The sequence below is a fragment of the Gymnoscopelus microlampas genome (assembly GCF_963454915.1).
Source record: "Gymnoscopelus microlampas genome assembly, chromosome: 6".
Classification (NCBI taxonomy): Eukaryota; Metazoa; Chordata; class Actinopteri; order Myctophiformes; family Myctophidae; genus Gymnoscopelus; species Gymnoscopelus microlampas.
In genome coordinates, this window is record NC_139943.1 from 35,185,250 (window position 1) to 35,204,628 (window position 19,379).

Consider the following 19,379-nt stretch of genomic DNA (forward strand, 5'->3'; position numbering starts at 1 on the left):
GTCAGATAGAAGAAAGAAGAAGAATCAGAAATACAACGCCCCCCCCTTTCTTCTATATGATAGTCTCTACAGTGTTATGAAAGACTTGGGACTCATTCAGTGTCTCCCTGAACTGTCAGTGGCTGTCACGCGTTGAAACAAAAATAAAAAAACAACAAAAAGACTGTGGCAGTGGTCCCAGAAAGAAAAGGAGGAGGGAGGGATGGCTGAGACTAATCCCGCGGTGCACTTCAAAGTCGGTTTGCAGCTTCTCATCTGCCGTAAACAATCTGCCAAAGTGGCTCTGGGCTGGGGTTGTGGCACCCGGAAAACCTTTCCGTGCGGCTATGGCAGATCAGCCGGTTTACCGAAGCACAGCAGAGAGACACTTAGTTTTAAGGGAACCTATACTTCAGAAGCGTTGCAATTGTGACTGCGGCGCTGCGTCTCAAACCTAATATAATTGGGTTTTAAACCATTAAAACCGGGAAAGATCGTTGTTGGGAAATATTCCTGAAGATTTCTTGACACAGGACAAATATCTAATCAAAATCTTTCTAGCAGGAAGCAAGAAAGCGGTCGCGCGTCGCTGGTATCAACAGGATCCCCCAACCAAAGACAATTGGATGGACATAATAAGGGAAATATATTCTATGGAAAAACTAACATTCATACTCAGACTACAAGAGGACAAATCACACAAATACTGGGAAAAGTGGTCTTCTCTTTTTCAGCCCATGGACAATGTATAACCAATATGTAATAGAAAAATAACTAACAATTGTAGAATGCAGCCTTTTTGTGTATTTTTTTAATTTATTTTTTCTTTCTTGTGTTTTTGTAATGTCCTCCCCCCCCCAAACTTTTATGTTCTGTCTTGTATTTCATATATGTGTATCTGTCTTTTGAAAATCTTTTGTTCCAATAAAAATTGAGTTAAATCTTGAAAGTGCTTGAAAAATCTTCAATGTTTTAACACAAATCTTCTCTTCTGGAGGGTCCCTGGCACAAAACACTTTCAGATGGGGGTCCGAGGCCAAATACATATCATTTTCTGGGTCCTTGATTTACAGTAGAAGGCATGTGTAGAATCGGCCTCAGGTCTTAATGGGTTAAACGTTAAATACCAGTCAGCTGGCAGCGCTGGTGCCAAAAGGCTTTAGGATAGCACAGCACGGTGCCATCGCTCAATTCTGCTGGACTATTTTTTTCCCTCCCCGCATTGGTTTCATTCCCTGGCAACTATTCTCATAGGGAATTATTAATGATACTGCACAGAGCCAGACATTTCTGTGTGAAGTCCTTGTCAGAGATGTTTTTTAGAGAATCAGGACAGCTTCTGAGTGCATGTACAGGGGTTGCTTGAAGGACGAAACTAACTTGAAACTAAGAAAGACTGAGCCAACATCACACAGCATTTCGCTTTCATTTTTCTGCAAGGATCCATTTCCCCCTCATACTCTTACTCGGGCTGGGTTGAATCATGTAAAAATCATCAGAACATTTTACAGCAGAAATTTGCAGCAATTAAACCCACTTTCTAGGAACACATCTGCCAGATTGCTGCAATTGGTGAGATCATTACCTGTTCTCATTGCGCTGAGTGTATCGTGGCTGTGGGTCACTATCGCCATCGTTGACGTCATAGCTGGCCTCCGGGTCCTGAGGGAGACACCAAAGGAAATATTATATTCTCATCTATTTTTATGTGTTCACCTTGGCTGAGCCATCTTCATCTGTTTCTTTCCTCTGTAGCCATTAAAAAGCGACATTGAAAAAAAAAAGGAAGCTATTTCAAATGGCTGTATTCCTCCTTGTATTATCCCTCTACTTACGTAATTGTTGATCAGGTCAGGGTGGTCTTTCTCAATGCCGTCATCCAGGATGGTGACCACCACATCTCTCCCTGTGTAGCCCTGAGCCCAGGCTTCTTTGGCGTTCAAGTCCTGGTGGGTTGGGCTGGACTGGAGGCAACACACATACACACACACACACACACACACACACACACACACACACACACACACACACACACACACACACACACACACACACACACACACACACACACACACACACACACACACACACACACACACACACACACACACACACACACACACACACACACACAAGGCTGTTACTCAGCATTCAACATGTGACGCATGATTCCTTTTCCAGTGTAACTGGCCAGCAAACAAACAAACAACAGTATGTTTTTGTCACACCTCAGATGGATACTACAGTATATATCGATTTAATAAATATGTTGTGATATGAGACCAGAGATCATCAGGGATTTTGGTTATTGCAATATGATAAAAACCTTCTTAAAACGCTGCATCCTATATTAAAATTGGCTTAAGGGAGGACGGGCCGGCGGGCCGGCCGGCAGGCGGACCTCTGACTCCTTTCACCATGTCGTCACGCTCATATGTCACCATGACTCAGCCATAACCATACTGTATAAGGAGTCCACAATGCAGCTACGCCCAAATATGGAGTGTGTTGTCTAACCTCAATGTGTCGTCATGGCATCAGGCGCAAACAAATCAGTCAGCTCCATATGGGCACAAAAGGGGGCATGCCCATATATGGGCATATACTGATGACATCAGAGATCTCCATATAAGGGAATAAAGGGGACATGCCCATATATGGGCATATACTGTTGACATCAGGGATCTTCATATATGGGCATGAAAGTGTGATGACCCATCCTATTTGTGTGTAGTGTTCCTGTGATTCTAATGGTGTTCTCTGTTCATGTGTGGGAGAGAGAGGCAGAATGGCCCGGACCAGCCTGATTAAATACTCCAGCAGAATGGTCCCCTCCTCCAACACATGAGCAGAGAACACCATTAGAATCACAGCAACACTACACACAAATAGGATGGGTAAAATACTGTGACATTTGATTTTGTCAATATCACCCAGCGCTGCTAATGTATGACTGTAAATAAAAACGAAAAACAAAACACTCCAAGTTTGGTGGTCTGGTGGTGCATATGGACAAATCTGAAACTCTTTGCTAATGATACCGTCCTTCACTCAATGCCTGGGGAGTTTAGTTGTTTTTTTTTGCAGGCAAATGTGCAGCGTGAGCACCCCTGTCATTGTTTCGCTCAGATAGAGGGAGATGAACCAGCTGCAATGTTCGGGGAGAGCTTTCACCTTGCTCATAGACGAGAACAGAGCAGCTTCTCTCCAAACAGCGAGGTGATGAGAGCAAGCTACGCGAGACGGAAGGAAGGGGTGGGAGGGGTGTTGTTGGGGGAGCTGGATAAACAAGGGAGGACAGGATCAGTACTGAGAAAAGTAGACAGATACGCTGTAAAAAGAAGAAAGAAATACTGTCCAGTATTTGGGGGAAAATAGGTGATTTACAAGCTCACAACATGTTGTGAGCTCGGAGATGTATCTAAATCGAATTAAATAGCCATTTTTTAAATAATTCTTGAAAGATTGAGAAAAATGTGTGAAAATAGGGATAAATGGTTAAAATTGTAGAGTGTTCACCTCTTCCGCCCCTTTGTTCTATGTCCTGCTGAGCTGCTGTGGATGCTGTGCCAGGGTGCTTAGCTAAGGAGCTTACATCCCCCGGCTGTGGGCTCTGCACTGGCACCGATGCCATTCCCATACACACAGCCACGTACATGAAGGCGCATTACAGGACGCTTTGGTGCCACGTCTGGCCTCAGTCACGCATTGACAAAATCAAATGTCATGATATTTCTGACCGAATAACTCAATAAAATGCCTCAATAAATACAAAAGTGACCATATTTTGGGGATGACGGCGGGTGCCATTAGGAGATATTGTACACACAAGCACATTTTGAGAAACTATCACTCAGTAATGTGGAAGTGATGAGGCATTCACTGTTTATTCAACTTGGCTCCAACAGTCGTCAAAAGGTCTGAAAAGTGCATTAATTTACTGTGAGATTAATCCCTTTAACATCAGGAAAAGACAATATTATTATAACCTAGATGACCAAAATCCCGGATTATACTGTATCTAGTCTCATATCCCGATATTCAATATTATATTTATATGCCGATCACCCACCAGCTGAAAAAAAGGTTTATTGCCCTAAATCCTCCCCTATCTTCATGTTCTCTTTGTTTCCGACAAGTCAAACACTTTTAATAATATATCCAAAAAGGTTCAACCGCACTATCAAAGTAAAAAGCATCTGTATTGGCAACACGAACGCATGACTTCAAGCGCTCAGTCGATTAGAGCCAGTCTAAAGCTGAATGGCAGAGGTCCCATTCAGCGGTGATTTACGCCAGGGATAGTCAACAGTGCCATTAATCCATTCCTAGTGACAGGGGCTTACTGCACAAAAAAAAGGCAGAAGGGCAAGATAAGGGTCAATCAAAGTGTCTCATAAAGCGCACACAGGAGCCATTGTTGAGCCATATGGCTCAAATCAGCACTTCCATTGGTGTCCGATTCACTTTATTGTCCAATCCTGATTCCTGAAGCATCTGTCAAGCCCGAATTTTACTTCGTCAAACGGTGTCGAGTGCAGAAAATTGCCGATCTGTAAGCTCACCAGTGTTGATTTTGACAGCAAATTTTGATTTAGTTTTTAGTCATAGTCTTTTGAATAAAAATCCATTTAGTTTTAGTCATATTTTAGTCATCTGAAATGTTTTAGTTTTTGTCTAGTTTTCAGTCGAGGTTATAGTCGACTAAATCTACAGTTGATTTAGTCTACTGAAATGTATTTTGGCGGTGCCTTGATGGCGTCGTAATGGCTGATTTTACATTGCATGCTGAAAATAGCCGATCTAGAAGGTCACAATGCGTTGTGAGCTTGTAGATCTGCTATTTTTAGAGCGCAACACCCGAGCGCAACCAAACATAAAATGACTTGTCTTAGTTCTACTGTATCTCTTCTCCACTCGTCCCTCACTACCATTTTAGTCTAGTTTTTATTTGTTGACGAAATTGTCAATATATTTAGTCTTAGTCATCATAGCTTAGTTTTTATTTAGTTAAAAAAAGGTAGTCGACGAACATTTTTCGTCATAGTTTTAGTCGATGAAATCAACACTGAAGCTCACAACGAGTCGCAGATGCGACGCGTTGTGAGCTTACAGATCGGCTATTTTCTGCGCTTATATATCTGCTATTGTCGGTCTGCGATGCCGTCGTACGACGGAGCATAAATTAGGCATCAGCTTTTGATCAGACATGTAAACTTTTGCGTTGGCGGGTGGCTTTTTTTTTGGTTGAGGGAACTAAACAGAATTGATGCAACATAGGCCTGAAGGGACACTCTTAGACAGCAATTCAATTTGTGCTTATCAAGCTGACCATGAGGGAATTAATAATTGCTGCCAGTTTATTATTGAGTATAGCTCTAAATCAGGTATCCCCACAGGCCTGTGCATTGCTGAAGTTATTGAGCGCAGCACAGCTCTGGCAAGGCTGAATAAAGGCGCTGTTAAAACTTTAATCAAAAATAATTGCAAAGGAAAAAAATGAAAAAATTAAAAAGATTTGAAAGATGTTCAATCTGTGACAGCGTTATTGACTGAAGGTAGGGGTAGGAAAAGGCGTTCATGTGAACAGCTTTCTTCCCCAACGGCTGCCAAAGCACTAGAAATGCAGAGGTAAATAATATTAAGCACGCCTATTTTATTGACCGCGTGCGTCTCTTTGAGTTGACTTGTTGACACGCTGTATCGATTTTAGCAAGATAAATGTTGTTCAATGATCCTTAGTTTACAAACGCTATTCGATGTCCTTGTCCCACACCTGACACTGTGCGGCCGTGATAAGGGATCACAGAGGGTTAGCAGATAAGGTACCATTACTCACTAGGTACCGCTACTCACTAGGTATAATTACTCACCAGGTACCACTGCTTGGAGAACTCGGGGTCTGAAGGGTCGTCAAACAAATCCCTCTTCTTTCTCCTCTTTATCACCTGCTGCTCTGCCCATTGCACCTAGGTGGACCACACACACACACACACACACACACACACACACACACACACACACACACACACACACACACACACACACACACACACACACACACACACACACAATTCATTTCATGTGTTGTTTATTTCTTATCTTCCACACACGCTTTCATGACAGTACCAGCCCTTTAATTTCTGCCAGTGTGTTGTGGCATCCCGCAGTTCTCAGATACAGAGAAAGCAGGGTCCCGCTGTGTTCAAAAAGAAATCATCAGAATGAGAAGGAAATGTGAGGCAAATCTGATGTCTGTCTGGTTCCTGGAAGGGAGGAGGGGAGATCAGAGTATGGAAGTTCACTCCAGTTCACTTGACGATTGTAGGCATTGACTAGAGCCAAACCGATGCCAGATGGGTCCAATAGACGACCGATTACCGATGTTTTGACTGATATTTAACAACAAAAATACTAAAGAAATTCCAAATTAATTTTAAAAACAAACCTACAAGCTCACAGCACGTTGCAATGCGCAAACTTTTGAAAATCTTCACCTATAATGACACATTGGTAGCATCATTTTCTACTCCGATGTCGTCCAAAAAGTCAAATAATGGCAGATATATTGGCGTATATCTGCCATTATTACAGTAAAGTAGTACTGTAGTGTATATCGTCACTGTCGGGCAGAAACCTCTCATCTCCATATTCTAACTTTTTGCGTTTTTCTAACCCTGTCAGATGCAGAGAAACTTGTCCATGCCTTTATCTCCTCTAGACTGGACTACTGCAACGCACTCTTCATTGGGATTCCTGGCAAAAGTATTCAAAAGCTGCAATACATCCAAAACAGCGCTGCCAGGGTCCTAATGAGAGTGCGTAAGCATGACCACATAACACCGGTCCTATTTTCACTGCACTGGCTCCCCGTGTCAGCTAGGATCGACTACAAGGTCCTGCTGATCACCCACAACTGCATAAATGGACATGCCCCTCCCTACCTACAGAAATTAATTAGGCCCCCACAAAATTCCACCCGCACCCTCAGATCTACCAGCAGATTCCTCCTCGATGTCCCTGGTACAAATCTACGTACTATGGGTGACCGGGCCTTCTGCTCGGCAGCGCCGCGCCTATGGAACAGCCTTCCTATTGACCTGAGAGCACCACAGACCCTGGACTCTTTTAAAATAGGCCTGAAAACGTTTTTGTTTCAGAGGGCATTTTCATGTTGAATTGTTGTTTAGTCATATCTGTTTTTAAACCGTGCTTTTTAACTTTATATGATTGATGATGTTTTACCTTGTGGCACTTTGAGATTCCTTGTGAATGAAAAGCGCATTACAAATAAAATGTATTATTATTATTATTATTCCGTAAATTAGCGCCCTACTTGATCTTACTACAGCGTCACACAAAAGCATCAAAAGTAGCAGATCCACAAGCTCGAAACGTGGCGCGAAGCAACACGTTTTGAGCTTACAGATCTGCTACTTTTGAAGCTGAATCCTGAAAAGTAACAGTTTTGGACGTATGAGGTTTCCACTCGATAAGAGACGATATGCATGGCGGTGTAGGGCTGGGTGGGTGATACTGGGCTATACCAATAAAGAAGCCCATTTTGTGAATATCATGGTATAATACAGTTGTACTCATTAGGTACAGTATAATTGTCACATCCTGAAACTCTGCACAGCTTTCACACATTGCAAACGCTTTGATACTGTAGGTTTTCATTCCCCCTGCTATGTGTGACTGACAGTTGTGAGAACAATTTGCACACGCACACACACACACAGCTTTTCCAATCAAACATCATAGGCGTTTCCCGCCCACGCTTGTTAAATTGTAATGAGCATCATATTTCAAAGGCAGCTGACTGACATTACAACAGCTAATAGTAAAACATACTGTCATGTAGATGGATGGCAATTCATGTTGGAGTCACTTAGGCTATCTTCCAAAATTCTGTCCCACCATTGGGAATTTTAAATCAAATTTAAAGCTTTTTTTTCACTCTTGCTTTCAGTTCAGCCTGAGGTTGTGTCATGGTTTTTGTCAAGTCCACTCTTAATTGGCCTTAATTTATTTTTAATGTCCTCTCATTGTGCTTTTATCTGTTTTTTGGATGTATTCAGTTTCAATTAAGTTATTATTTTCCCACTTTGATTTGATTATTTTATGGTTATCTTGTTTTAGTTTTCTATCTGATATTTCTTCTGTTCTTGTGCTTTTACTTTAAAATGCTCTCTTAGTATTGCTTTTAACCAATACCCACAATCCATGTAGTTGTATGATGATAGATAGATAGATAGATAGATAGATAGATAGATAGATAGATAGATAGATAGATAGATAGATAGATAGATAGATAGATAGATAGATAGATAACTGACAGCAGTTAAGATACAGATGAGTAAAATATTAAGATACAGCCGGGTAAAAAATTGTCACAAAAAGATAACACCTCACTATCAATAATGAACAGTAGTATAGGATAGTATACACCCTGTACAATAGCCTGTACTATGTAGTGTAGGAAAACAAATAAAATACATACAATACAATAACTGTGATATTACAGTATCCCCCCTATGCTTCCGTAGCAACCAGTACACCACTAATACACCCTATACAATAGCTTGCATTATGCATAGCAAAAACACACACAGTCTCAGGGTCATTACAGTGTCTCACCCTATGCTTAGGCAAAACGTAAGCAAATCACACACAATCACAGTGTCATTAGGAGGGCATCACGGAATACATAGATATCATTACAGCGTCGACAATATAATCAGTACAGTAACTGCACCCAACAGTGTTACTAATGAAGAGAAGAAGAAAAAAAAACACTGTCGATATAACAATACAGCCTCCATGCAAGAAGGATCGAGACAGAGTCCTTACAGTACTGTACATTGTACTGGAGTTAATCCATCAGCCTCTACTATAAAGCATACTTTATACTTCAACTGCTATCAGGTTTTTTTTTAATGTGCTATTATACTATATAGATATACTAAATAAAAGTGACCCGACTTGACACAACCACTTAGACACTAATATACTTTGTTGCCTAGGAATCTGTACAATTGCCTTTTCTTTTTTCTACCTTTTCTCCACCTACACAAAATCTCTTATATATTTTTTTATATATGAAATAATATACTGTACTCACAACCCATCACAGCATGACCCATTGTGAGCTTGCTATAGAGCTTGCAATGAGTTTTGTGAGCTCATAGTATTTCATTAGGACATGCTCAGAATAGGGTTAATATCTCAAATAAAGGTCATGTCATCGCTGGGCATTATTAGCGTGGCTGATGAATGCTCCCCTTGCTTAAGTTATATTGTGCTGCAGTGAGAATGCGGAGGCCAAGAGTGGATTGTAAAAACGTTATTTTAAATGTTTAACACTCTAATCATTTGATTAAGCTTTTTATGTCTTTTCTTTGCATTGCCCAAGTTAATATATGAGTTTTTATTAGCAGGCTATTTTCCATGCTTGTCCGTCACTCAATTCTGTGCACTCATAAAAGTACATTTCTAATAAAAATGTTTGAATACAGCTATAAATTGGTTGGCTGGCGTGTACAGCCTTCTCTTAGGGACTGAAGCCATTAACCTCATTCAGTTGATAGTTGCACTACTGTACAACAGTACTTGTGATTTATTAATAAGCGCCTTTATGTCCCCTGTATCAAATCTACTGACCTGATTATGCTGCGAACCCACAGCACCCATGAGATTAGCACAGACAAAATGACTGGTGACACGTGCTGGAACACTGTGTAATAATAAGTGTCATAAATGGCTTAGATGGGATTTCATTTCGTAAAAGGATCCCTCGCTAATATGCTAAATATGTCTTAGTACATTATAATTGCCCTCTAAAACTAAAACAAAACATGTAAAACACCTTAAAATGTTTATCAATTTTAGAAATAGTTAATCTTTTACTGAAGGGGGACAACACTGTGGTCTAGCCCTATAGAATGTATGGAATGCATATGCTAATAAATCATATTTTAAATATTGTTTTGATGTTAATATTAATCGTATAGGAAGTATAAAGTTGTTTTTTTATTATGACATGCTAATAACATTCCATAGGTCTGGACCACACATGGACAAATGACATCATCAACTTGTGACGGGCGTTGTCCCACTTGAGTAAAAGATGAACTATTTCTACAATAACTAACATTATTTAAGGTGTTAATTTTACATTTTAGTTATAGAGGGTAATTATAATGTATTAAGGCATATTTGGCTTATTAGCCAGGGATCCTTTTAACAATAGCACATTGGATTCAACGATGACTTAGTTTACCACTGCAATGAGATTAAACATCAGTGCAATGCAATCTACACGTTAAAGTGGCTCCACAAATAAGTTACGTTTTTGACCCGTTGTTTTTATTATTATTATTATTATTATTATTATTATTCAGGGCACGTAAAACAGTGAGATAATGTGTAATGATCTGGGCAGCATTGCCCACCTTCCAGCTGAGAGCACAGAGCACCCCCTGCTCCCATAGCTCAAAGTGAATGACAAAAGGACTAATTAGAACACAGACAAACAGATAAAGTAACTACCTCCCTGAAGCCTGGACAAAGTCAGGCAGCCGACAGAGACGGCAGCACAAACAAGCAAACCGAGGGGAGGTAAACCGAGTGATTTAGGAGTCCGCGCATGACCTGAACCCATAATCCACTCTAGCTATAAACTGTTTGCTCCATCCATCCGGACCCCTGTGTCTGGAACGTTTTCCTATGTGGAGAATAGACAGAGGGAGAGGCAGAAAGAGGCAGACAGACAGACAGACAGACAGACAGACAAACAAATAGAGGCAGGCAGGCAGGCAGGCAGGGAGGCAGGCAGGCAGGCAGGCAGGCAGACGGAAGCAGAGAAACACAGAGACAGACAGAGAGAAAGTGAGAAAGAAAGATTGATGAGAGAGAGACATGTCTGGAGAGACATTTTAGCAGCCGCAGACTAACTGCAGAGAGGAAAAGTGAGAACAAGAGTGAGTGAGAATGCAAAATGAAGAACAGAGTGTTAAGAGTGCTGGTGAGAGAGAGAGAGAGAGAGAGAGAGAGAGAGAGAGAGAGAGAGAGAGAGAGAGAGAGAGAGAGAGAGAGAGAAAGTGTGAGAGAAAGTGCCAGTAGAGAAATGGTGAAAGATATGAAAGACCTGTGCCTACAAAGCAAGGCAAATCAGCAAGATATCTTAACATCAAGCTTTTGCTAAAGCTTAATGGCAACCACACAGCAAAACAAATCAAATGTATTTTCTCCCCTCAGTCAGGGTAGCAGCAGATGCATAGTGGAGTGGTGGAGGCTTATGCTGCCTGCAACCAATGTCAATTCACTGCATTATTATTCCGGGGGGAAAAAAAGGGGCAGCGATAAGCAGTGTGTCAGTGCCACAGAGCTGAGCCGGAGAAGACAATGGAGGTAATGTGAGAGACAGCATCCGGATTAGGGATGGGGCAACACTGAAACAAGCTTAAAGCTTAGCGGGGTCTAAATCCAAATCCCCGTCTTTATGTTCTCACTGCCTTTTAAAATGATCTTCTGTGAACCAGGTGTAGATTTAAGGCAGATTCATGCTTCGTAGCATGACGGCGTTGTGTAAAGGAAATAGCCAACCTACAAGCTCACAACAACACGTCACATCCGCAACGTGTTGTGAGCTTGTGGGTCTGCTGTTTTTTTTTGCGTGTGACACCGTCGTGCAACAGAGCGTAACTTCGATTTCATCCATTTTGTCCGTCTTCACCCCACCCACCCCAAACACATGAGCTCTGAGATGCATGCTCATGCCAAGGCACGGGAAGTGGCATGCCCAAATAAACGAATAACGTGCATGCATACAAGTGTTTTGGCCGTTTCGCTGCCTGGCTGAAAGCTCGATTCCATGCAATTCTGGTGGTTCCTCCCCGGAGGCGAGGTACAGTGCTGTACTGTATGTAAGTGTGTGTGTGTGTGTGTGTGTGTGTGTGGGAGTTAAGAGGCTGCGCAGGACAAGCTGCTGTTCTTCTGCCTGGACCCTGGCGCCCTCGATAGCTGGCGGTTCAAACTGGTGTTAACTTGAACTGACTCAGGAGTGCCCGGGAGATGGCATGTTGGTCTCGATGGAACACGTAATTGTTTCTATTTTAAACATAGGGTGAATCCTGCTGGAATGGACTGCCTTTTGGACTCCAGTCAATGAATTCATGATTTAGTTCCTCCCTTCATAACCATTTATGTTATGTTATGTTGCAGAGTAGACTTGGCAATAGGCATACTATATAGGCCGCTGGCCTTCAATTGATTATCTCCTAAGACTCTCTAAGGTGCTAGATTAATTCTGGTCTTTGCCTGCAGCTGATCAGGAGAATATAAAATATGCTTGAGCCGTTTCTGATTAGGCCACATATAGTGTCTTGTCAGTTTATTCTGCATTCTCTCCTGCATTATAACATGGCATATACATCTCCAATCCACTGCTACGCATAATCAAACTCTACTCAGTATGACAAGACTAAGCGCTGTTCTGTCACCACCTACATCTGACACAGCATCTCATCTCGCCATCTTATTGATTTTGGCACTCTCGAATGGCCAGTCTTATTGCTGCTTAAGCGTCGCGGGGCTCTCCAAGCCCGCAGCTAGCCTCCCCAAGAACCCTGAACCTGTAACCCTGACGTCACGGCATAGCTACCGTGTCCGTTTAGCCTGACCTGTATAGCCCAGCCGGCTCCGGTCAATGTCACCAACTCTCACTAATGAAGCACAGGAACAAGTCTTCCTGTCAGCCCATGTTGGGTCTCCTCTAGAGTCAACGGCCAGCTGGACCTGAGCAGAGAGAGAGCAAGAAAGCAGCCACTGGCTCTGCCAGGCGGACCTTGCTCTGTAACAGATGGGCTATGTCTGTTTTCACTTCCCAACTGCCTCCCCTGCAGCTCGGGTCACCTACATCTAACTCAAAGCCTTCCAACGTCTACGCTGGCATTTTAATGCTGCATAGAATATATCTGTCAAGGGGAGAGGTCGGAATTCACAGAAGCGCTCTATTACAAGTCAGGCTGAGTTTGTTGACTGAGCAGACTGCTAAATTGGAGGAATCTGTCTGAAAGACCTTGACATTCAGGGATAGAACACGCTCTCATGTTGGCCAACAGATGGGAGCATGCCAGTGCCTCTCTCATTGACATTTAGGCAGCAAAATAAACAATGCTTCGATGTCTGCCACAAAATGAAGGGGCCGTCCGCCAGGCAATCGCAGCTGTTGTTTATTGGGAGGGTTCTTATTTTTTGTGTATTTACAGCTGTCAAGTAGGTGGGGTCAGAGAGCCAAGCATGGAAACACGGGCGTTCTGAAGAATTCAATTTGAAGGGGCGTCCCATTCCCAGTAATAGTGCATACCACAAGTCCTTCCTGCAGCTGGCCTGAGACATGAGGCCCTTGGCTGCATTTCATCCCTTCTCTCTCCCACCTTTCCCATTTCTTTCTCTCACTGTCACTAAAAGAATAAAGAAATGCTGAAAAAAAAAGAAGAAAAAAAAGAAAGAATAATAATTTGACAACCTGTCATACTTCTCATGCTGGCACCTTTTACTGATGTTAATCTGCATTCCTAACTGCATATGGCCTTATTTTTTGTTGTTGTTAGCGTGTTGCTGTGTTGGGATGAGTGAGTGAGTCGTGCATGTGTGGGAGTAGAGAAAGAACAACAACAGGCCTACCTGTGGTTCTTTGTGCAGCCTGACGTGCGTTCCCCTGTGGCCAAACACAGACCTCTTCTCCACTGTGCGATGCCTGAAGTGATAATAATCTCCAAAAACCTGCACAAACACAAACGGAAGATACAATGAGTTTACCTGCAGCTACAGGACAGATAACAGCCTTTAGACACATCCACCATGGGAGGTACACACACACACACACACACACACACACACACACACACACACACACACACACACACACACAATGTGTGTGAGGAACTATATACTTGTGAGGACATCATTACATCTTTATTATAAGTGCCATTTTATCCTTTTTGTGGGTGCCATTTTTAACACTGAAACTCAACTTGCCTCAAGTTATAATCAGTTAGCCCCCCAAAAACGTATTTACAAACAAAAAATGTGCTTGTAGATGTGCTATTTTTGTTCTTTTTTTGCAAATATAAATCAGGCATAAATCTAACACCTAACTTCTAAATATTTAATCCTAACTATAACTTCAACCGGAATCTTTTCCTAATTGTCTTTTCCTACTGTAACTAAAGAAAAAAACATTTTAAATGTAAAACATTCATTTCTATTGTGAGGACCGGGAACATTGTCCTCACAATGCCTATTTCACAATGTACGGTATGTATTTGTGGGGACATTTGGCTCACATTTGGCCCTCACAATTATAATAATACAAGTACACACACACACACACACACACACACACACACACACACACACACACACACACAAAAGAGTGTTCTTTCAAAGGGAGATTGAGACAGATCGATCCATTTGAACACCAGTGCGGTCACAGGGACACTTACATCTACTACATCACCTGCGGACGCAAAGACATTTTCATACATCTCAAGCACATTCTGTCACACGAGCAGTTGAAAGACACCAAGCGCGCGAATACAGTGACGCACGCGCGCCACAAGCGCCTGCTAAGACAAAGACATTCATTACACATGACTGAGGACGGACGCCATCCATCAGAAATAATTAGACACATCCATTAGAGAGCGATTCGGCGTTACAAAGCCACCACAATGCATTCCTCATACTCCTGTCATCGTCTCCTTCACACCGGTGCCCGTAAAAGAGCTTTTAAGGACAGATTGGTGATGACAGATGCAGCCAGACAAAAACCTGAGGGAGTGCTTTGCTCTCTGTGACCTTTGACAGAGCTGGTGCCACGAGCACCTGGAGGCTACTGTTCCGTTCTCTCCCTCTTTTCTTCCTCAGTCAAGGACAGCCCTGGCACAATAGCAGAGACAGACACAGCTAGGGGACCGATTAAGTGCCCGGTCAAAATGAGAAAAGGGGGAGGCGGCAGGCCAGGCGGCGGAGACGACTGGTGCCGTCTTTACATAGGCAATTCACAGGAGAGCATGCATCCATTTGAGGAGGAAGGGGCTGCAATCTGTATAGCCAGCGCCACTGGGGACCGGCTCACCTTCATGAGACCAGTGGAGCAGAGGAAGAGAGGGGGGGGGAGAGAGAGAGAGAGAGAGAGAGAGAGAGAGAGAGAGAGAGAGCAGAGCAGGTTCTGTCAGGCGGATGGAGTAAGGATGGATGTGTTTGAGGAGAGAGAACAGCAAACGCAGCAGGATGCAAGGCTCTCCTGGGGCTGTGGGCTGATTTTGCAGGTTGGCTGCCTGCTGGCTGACTGGCCTGTAGAAGGCTGGGGCCCAGAGACCCTGCCTGGCAAGACTGATATACAGTACAGCTGCAACTATGAATTATTTTCTTAGTGATTATTCTACTGAGTACTCATTCGATTAATCGAACTCACCGTGAATCACATGCCATATGATAATTGGCTTATGGGAGGACCGGCTGGCGGGCCGGCCAGCAGACCGGCCGGCAGGCGGACGGATCTCTGACGTCACACTCATGTCACCATGACTCAGCCATAACCACATATTAAACAGCAATGCAGCTACGCCAAATATGGAGTGTGTTGTCTAACCAAAATGTGTTGTCATGGCATCAGGCGCAAACAAATCACTCAGCTCCATATATGGGCACTAAAGGGGGCATGCCCATATATGGGCATATACTGATGACATCAGGGAACTCCATATTTGGGCATAAAAGGGACAAGGACTGACAGATAAGAGGACATCTCCATATATGGGCCTAAAATGGACAAGGACTGAAAGATACAGAGATCTCCATATATGGGCATATCAGCATGCACATATATGGGCGGGCATACACTTATAACAGCCGGGATCACCATACTGTATATGGGCATAAAAGGGACAAGGACTGACAGATAAAGAGATCTAGGGATGCTAGGAATCAAGTGGTTAATATACTGTACGTCAACAATTGATATTTAAAGACATGTGCAAACGTGTGCATGTGACTGGAAATCCCATATCATGTCTACTTTTAAACAGAAAACTAAGAATGCATCATTACTCCTTCATAATGCAAAAGTGATCTTTTTTGTTGTTTTAGCTATGGATGCACATTCATTATAGAGAGACCGACAAATATGCCTTCTATAATGATTTTTTTTTTTCAAGGCTGATGGAGAATGAATGAATGAAAATAAACCAAAGCAAACAAAATGCCTTGATATGAGTTTGCTCACCTCCCATTTCTGTGCAACATTATATTAAACACATTTGAAACCGCATCTCCTCTCATCTCAGGCAATAACTTTGACAGAAAACACCCAGGTGCTGCTGGGAAGGCTCAGAGGAGGGTTTAAACGTATACCTGCAATATTACATTACATCCATATTGTTTACATTGCAGACACCAACACGGTGCCTTGTGTCAAGTCCACGGTTTGTTGCCACTCGTATAATAACATGCCCAAATTACATGACCAGCAAGTAATGTAGCCTTAAGGTTAATTCAGACCGCAATGTTCTAATGCTTAAATATATGCTTCATCGTATGATGGTGTGGTTGTAGGTCTGCTATTTTCGGCGCATGACACCGTCGCGGGAAGAAGTATAAATTGGGCTTAAAACGGTTTCATCTCGTCGCAAATCTTTGGTCTGAACTAGGCCTTAAAGGGACCTCAAATTTCACATCAAAGCCACACAACGGCAAATGGCCTAGAGATAATGCAAAAATTGAGGTGTAACGAAGGAAACGACCCAAGAAGTTAATGGGGCCTACTTTTAGTTTCTGCGGAACAGAATGCTAATTCGAGCTGTGGGCTGGGGTGGCCGGCGTGCTGGGCGGGCCTATTTCCTACGGTGCTGATGTCCTTATTTAGCCCATGGGTCTATCTGTCCTGGGAAATTTAGCCGGGGCTGCAGAAGTTAAGTTGAACATGCACAGGAGCCGCATGTGTGTTTGTGTGTCCGAGGTACTTTGTGTGACTCATGCTTATCTGCAGCCAGGCGTGCACGCACGGCGGAGCAGTGAATCACATAGCAGTTGTGCTCGCTCGTGCGTGTGTGTGTGTTTGTGTGTGCGCGCAGGGACGATAATTGAGAGCAGTGTGGATCATTACTCATCCTGCCAGTGGTCTGCACGTCTGCATCGGTGGACCACTGCCCTTTACACTCCTCAGTGAGCAGTGCAACCAGTTGCTACCTCATCATCTGTTCTGCAGTTTGCCTTGTCTCCTTCCATCTATCACACCCCCACACACAACACACACAAAAAACTCCCCACAAAAAAAAAAAAACATAAAATCCATTTTTTAGGCCTAGACTAGTACCAATTATACCTCTGTTCTCCACGGGCCAAAGCTCTGTCTAGAAGTAGAGGTCATCTGATGGATTTTTCAAGGCCGATACAATTTCCAATATTTTGGAGAACAGAAAGGCTGATAAGACAGATAATAATAACCGATTTGTTTGTCTCTCTTTCAAAGTTGCCTTTCATTCTTGGCAGGCATGTTTATTGTTCATTTTTTCGCAATGTGACACGTTGTGAGCTTGTAGATCTCATTTGTCATACGACAAAAAAAACTGATTGCACATCTACAACAGGTAGTTTAAAACTTTGTTTTCAGTATTCAGATGTTTCCAGAGAGTTAAATTGGAGTCCATCATTTAACTAATGCTCATTGCCAAAGGACATCATGCCAGCAGCTGTGACCAGCTGGAGATCTCACAGGCAGCGCGGAGAAATACAGACCCTCTGTGTCTGTCTCTGGCAGCTTTTCTGAATCAGAATCAGAATCAACTTTATTGTCACATCACACGATTACAGGTAGAGAAGAGTGGGTGGAATGTTTTTTTGGTGCAAACTCAGCATTTGCAGTAATAGAAAGAGTTGGAAGGAATAGGGAAAGAGAGAATAGAGATGAAAGGAACACAGAACATAGAACGTCAAATAAAGTCAAATAACAAGACGGCACAAGTACAAAGTCCAATATTCATAAGGTGCTTGATAAAAAGTCAAAAAATATATAGTCTAAAAAAGTAAATGTAAGCATTGTAGGCGAGAAATAGGCCATGCAGTTGCTCTTGATTAATTTCACATCTACAACTGCTAGTTTAAAACCTTCCATGGAGTTATATTGAAATCTGTTTCTGTCCATCTCAAGTGGTGAGTAGCCTCGGAAACCCATGCATTTTTTTTTTGTTTCAAAAGAAAAAAAGCCTGGGAGAACCTTGCAGGAACGCTGGTCTTAGGACCTTGTTATCTCCTAACCAATCAGAGTGCTCCAAACCCAGGCGCTGGAATCCAGCGCCTGGGTTTGGCTCCGCCCTTCAAGACCATCGATTGGGCTCGTTCTTTCAGTCTAAGTGGTGAGTGACACTCGATGCAGAAATGGTTGCTACAGTACGTGATGATTAGCTGCTGTCCGGTGAACATTCGCTTCACATTTGGATAAAGCAATCCCATGATCCTTTGTGCAGGAATGCCCCCTGCTTCCATATAAAACTAATGAGGAGCAGCAAAGAAAACACCTTGCTCTGTGCAAGTGAAAATGCACCACTGACTGTGTAAGAGTAGTGCTTGAATTTTTTTCTTTTTAATGCATTGAAAATGCATGTGGAATAATGCATTTTGAAATAGAATTACACTTAATGAACATCTTTATCAATAATGTGGATAATTGTCTATTTTGAAACAACAGAAGAATTAACGAGTACGGTACGAAGTCAGACTATCACTATCTAGTGGTGAAAGTGTGAAAAAAGTATTAAATCCTGTGCATCTATGGCACATACAAAATACAATTGTTGCATGACACAGCGTGCATCCAAGTATAAATCAGGCATTAGTGGACAGAGTACCAGACACAGACCATCAAGCCCGACCTCACGTGCGCACAGAGTGAACTCTATTTAATATGAAGAAAAAAGGATGAAAGAAATGGCCTTGAAATAGACTGCCATTAACAATAATTGCACGGAACAGGGATGAATTGCAGAGCAAATAAAACTAACTGCAAATAACATTTCTAATTGAAGTGCCTTTTCTTTAAACTACCTTAAATGTCAGGAGAAGATAAAACAACTACATTTGAACAAAGTTTGAACTTCAAAGAGCAGGCATATGTGCTTGTGTGTGTGTGTGTGTGTGTATATATATATGTGTGTACTTGTGTGTGCGTGTGTGTATGAATGTGTGAGAATGAGAATGAGAATGAGAGAGATAAAGAGAGAGAGAGAGAGAGTGAGAGTGGTGGGATGTGAGGTGTGTAGAGATGCAGACTGATTTGAGTGCTGCTGACAGTAATAACGGTTATCAAACGTTCCCTGACAGCCTGAGAGTGCTGA

General features: G+C 42.5%; 1 protein-coding gene across 3 annotated transcripts in view; it reads right to left on the minus strand.

The window, feature by feature from the left end:
• Window positions 1-19,379, minus strand: part of furinb (furin (paired basic amino acid cleaving enzyme) b) — a 117,425-nt gene that overhangs the window by 45,388 nt on the left and 52,658 nt on the right. For all 3 annotated transcript variants that reach the window (XM_084058920.1, XM_084058918.1, XM_084058919.1), the window contains exons 3-6: window positions 13,669-13,767; window positions 5,853-5,948; window positions 1,815-1,943; window positions 1,565-1,641 (exon numbers count right to left, since the gene is read on the minus strand). In XM_084058920.1, the coding sequence (XP_083915046.1) occupies window positions 1,565-1,641; window positions 1,815-1,943; window positions 5,853-5,948; window positions 13,669-13,767 (401 nt within the window). The remainder of the gene's footprint in view (window positions 1-1,564; window positions 1,642-1,814; window positions 1,944-5,852; window positions 5,949-13,668; window positions 13,768-19,379) is intronic.